Below are 3,526 nucleotides of genomic sequence, written 5' to 3' on the forward strand. Positions count from 1 at the left end.
ATGGTTCGACAGTATAGGAAACAACTACAGGGGTGAGATGTTGGCATTGTGGGGAGCTTTGCAGGTGGCGCTCTAGCTCAACATCAACAATATTTTGTTTGTTGGGGACTCCCTTTCCACGATACATTGGATACAAGACAGGTCCCAATCCTCTTCAACTGGATGCAACGTATCTTAGATCTCAAGGCTCTCTTCTCAGAGGTTTCCTTTCAACATATCTACAGAGAGCATAATGTTGATGCTGATGTCCTCTCCAAGCATTCTCTCTCACTTTTGCTTGGGTATATGTTTTTTGAACTGGATCCATTCATAGTATGGGCTCTTTTGTTTTTGTCTGATTCACTCTATTTTTTGCCTATGGCCTTTAATGCCTTTCACGGGACGGTTCCATGTTTTCTACCTTAGTTTTGATTCTCTTTCTATATTTCTTACAGTTTCCCTTGATGGCATGTTTGTTGAGAATAGTATTGTTTCTTTATAAAGTGTTGGAAAACATTACTGTTTTGGTTTTTTTTGTCAAAAGTGATTGAGGAGTCTTTTTACTTGAACATAGTATTGTTTCTCTATGAAGTGTTGGAGAACATTACTATTTTGTTTTTTTTTCAGAAGTGAATGAAGAGCTTTTTCCTTAACATTTCATAAGATGTGCCTTAATGTTCTATTTTTGTCGCAAGTGAATCAGGTGCATTTTTCCTTGACCTGTCATAAAATTTATGTCTATAATATTTGCCAAAATCTAAAATTTTCTTTAACCATGAATATATAAAAAATTTCATCCATATTTGAAAATGTTTCGGTTTTTTCTTCTGGAAAAAGATGAAGGGCCAGGGAGGAAAGATTGAGATACTAATAAGCCAATATCAAACATGAAGTTAGGTTTAAACTACACACTGTTATTATAATCATACGAACTTAGATTAAAACTATTACAAACTTTTATTATTCCAATTTACAACTTTCTTTAAAATCTCATTCCGTGATTTCAGCCGAATCAAATAACATAATCTGGTCCAGACGATGAAGATCGCCACGCTCTGTCAATAACGCCCTCAACAAATTCTTGAATATTTTTGTCGGAAGAACCACCTTTAACCATTGCCTCCTTTGATAATTTCTTCCACTGCAAAGCATTCTTCCTCAGCTCAGCACCTAGTTGGCTTTCCATAACAATCTTTATACATTTTTCCACTTCCTCCTTCCCTACAAGTCCGTTTGCTGATCGTTTACATAATCTCATCCCTGCCTTCCACTTCTCCACAATGTATGTAGAATTAGTTGTCTGATCGCTCCACTGAGGAACAGCCAACATAGGAACCCCGAGGCTGAGGCTTTCCAGTGTCGAATTCCATCCACAGTGTGTCATAAAAGCACCGACAGACGCATGAGAAAGCACTTGCAGCTGATGACACCATGGAACGACTAGCCCTTGCCCAGAGGTTTCGGTCAGGAAACCCGCAGGCAAGGTCTCTTCACTATTAATTTCCCCACGAATAACCCATAAGAAAAAATATCCACTGGCCTTCAGCCCAAGAGCTATTTCATGCATTTGTTCTTTTGAAAGAACAGCAAGGCTTCCGAAGGAAACGTACACGACGCTTGCGGGTTCCTTCGTATTCAGCCAATCCATGCAGTTTGTGGTTTTCCACAAGTGTGCCCCAGGGTCTGTATCTCCGGGATTCTGTCCGTCCAAGAAAGCCGAGGGTATGAGAGGACCGACAGTCCGAATCGGAGCTATCGATTTCATTGAATTTATTTCATCCGATTCGAGTTCGGAAAACGAATTTCCAAGAACCCACGTTGCCTCTGGAAGAGGCTTAAACTGATCCATTATAAATAGGGACTCATCGGTATTTGAAGGATGCAGAAAGGTTGGCAAGTCCGATACCTTCAGCAACGGCAGTCCTGGGATTTCTATAGCGTCCACCGTTTTAGCTGTTTCATCCAGCAAGTTGGCTGTAAAAAGAACAATTAGTACATTGAAATAGGGAAAGTAGAACTTATTGAGCTCAGATGTTTATTCTATGAACTAGTGTGAAGGAGATATGTGAGTAGGTTTCAGATGTTTATTCTATGACCTATGTGAGGATACCTAGTGTGAGGGAGATATGTAAGTAGGTTAGCTTTTCTTAAAATTGATCTAGAATAAGTTGGCTATAATCTAGTGTAAGGGAGATAGGTAGTATGTTGGAATTTCTTAAAATTGATTTAAAGTAAGCCTGCTGAAAACAAGAACAATTATTATATTCACATAAAGAAAATAGAACTTATTGAATTTAGAAACTTATTCTACGTGAAAGCCATATGTAAATATGTCCATCCTCTTAAAATTTATTTAGAGAAATAAAACATAGACATACCTAATACAGGTTTGGTAAATGAAAACATACCCAATCCTCTGCTAAAATTGTAATAGATGGAGTAAACTGCACACGATTGCGTCCAGAAAAACGCTACAGGAATATTAAACTTCTTTGCAACATCCGGAACCCAGTCAAGGAAGGAATCGTAAACAATGCAAGATATTTTGTTGCCTTGAGCGTTCAGCCTCTCTATGAGATTTGATAATGTGAGTCGTCCAATCTTTCGTAACATGTCGTGGAGCATGTGTAAGTCCTTGGACCGGTCGAAATCCACAGGAAGTCCGTCTGAGATTGTTTCAAACTTAACTTCCATAGAGGAGTTTGACGCCCCGGGCACTGCATCTTGAGCCTGTAACATGCGCTCACGGTTTTCTTCGGTCGTCACAAACGTGACCATGATTTCTTTAGAGGCGAGCCTCTTGGCAAATAGCAGCATTGGATTGATATGGCCCTGTACCGGATAAGGCATCACGAGAACATGAGGCTTGCTATACTGTAGTTTTTCTGAGGACGCCATTTTACTACAGTCCCGAAAGGAATAGTTGCAGACAACTTTCTTTACAAATATTGATTTCTTGTGGACTCTCGGCCTTGTCAATTAGTTTTAGCTTTCCCTAGTAGTTCTTAAGAAAATTGTCAAGACTTTTTTCATTGGAAATCGTGACTTTTTCATTAGGAATCATGACTTTTTCATTAGAAATCGTGCCGGCAACCGCTCTCACTGAAAAACCGTAACTAATTGTGATATGATATGCTGCAGATGAAACTGTAAGGACAACAAATATGTCCGCTTATTGACAATATATTGCAAAAGCGGTAACGTATAAATTGCATGAAGCAGGTCGCGATGCGAGAAGGCAGCGAACTGTGATCTCCTTCACTTTTTCAATGGAGGCTTCCTTCTTGAAAAGCTATTACGCCAATCTTAGAGAAGGAATAGCGTGTTTGTCGCGCGCACCTAGAGACTACAGAAGGGTCATAATGGTCACGAAATCCACTTTATTTCCAAACGGTCCCGATTCCTTTGTGGGATCAAAATAAACTACTAACTTTTGGGGGACAAGCCTTGATGGTCACCATCACCAATCATAATAAAAAATCTTAAACATGTTTTCTCTAAATGGAAAAGCAAACAGAATCATTTTTAAGCTATCATAACTATTTCT

General features: G+C 39.2%; 1 protein-coding gene across 1 annotated transcript; it reads right to left on the reverse strand.

The window, feature by feature from the left end:
* Positions 1-991: 991 nt before the first annotated feature.
* LOC149196665 (mogroside I-E synthase-like) lies at positions 992-3,059 on the reverse strand. The gene is made up of 2 exons (XM_089403772.1): positions 2,388-3,059; positions 992-1,953 (listed from the first exon to the last, which is right to left on the reverse strand). Exons 1-2 carry the CDS (start codon positions 2,875-2,877, stop codon positions 992-994), a joined length of 1,452 nt encoding a protein of 483 aa, XP_089259898.1. The 5' UTR covers positions 2,878-3,059.
* Between the last annotated feature and the right edge of the window lie 467 nt (positions 3,060-3,526).

Source organism: Pinus tabuliformis, chromosome 2_2 (genome assembly GCF_031772625.1).
Source record: "Pinus tabuliformis cultivar Carrire ecotype Pingquan chromosome 2_2, CPIR1, whole genome shotgun sequence".
Lineage (NCBI taxonomy): Eukaryota > Viridiplantae > Streptophyta > Pinopsida > Pinales > Pinaceae > Pinus > Pinus tabuliformis.

Excerpts from the sequence above, each read along its gene's own strand:
- LOC149196665 (XM_089403772.1), bottom strand. The coding sequence starts at position 2,877 with ATGGCGTCCTCAGAAAAACTACAGTATAGCAAGCCTCATGTTCTCGTG. Across the intron at positions 1,954-2,387 it reads CAATTTTAGCAGAGGATTGG|CCAACTTGCTGGATGAAACA; the intron begins GTATGTTTTCAT and ends TTCTTTTTACAG.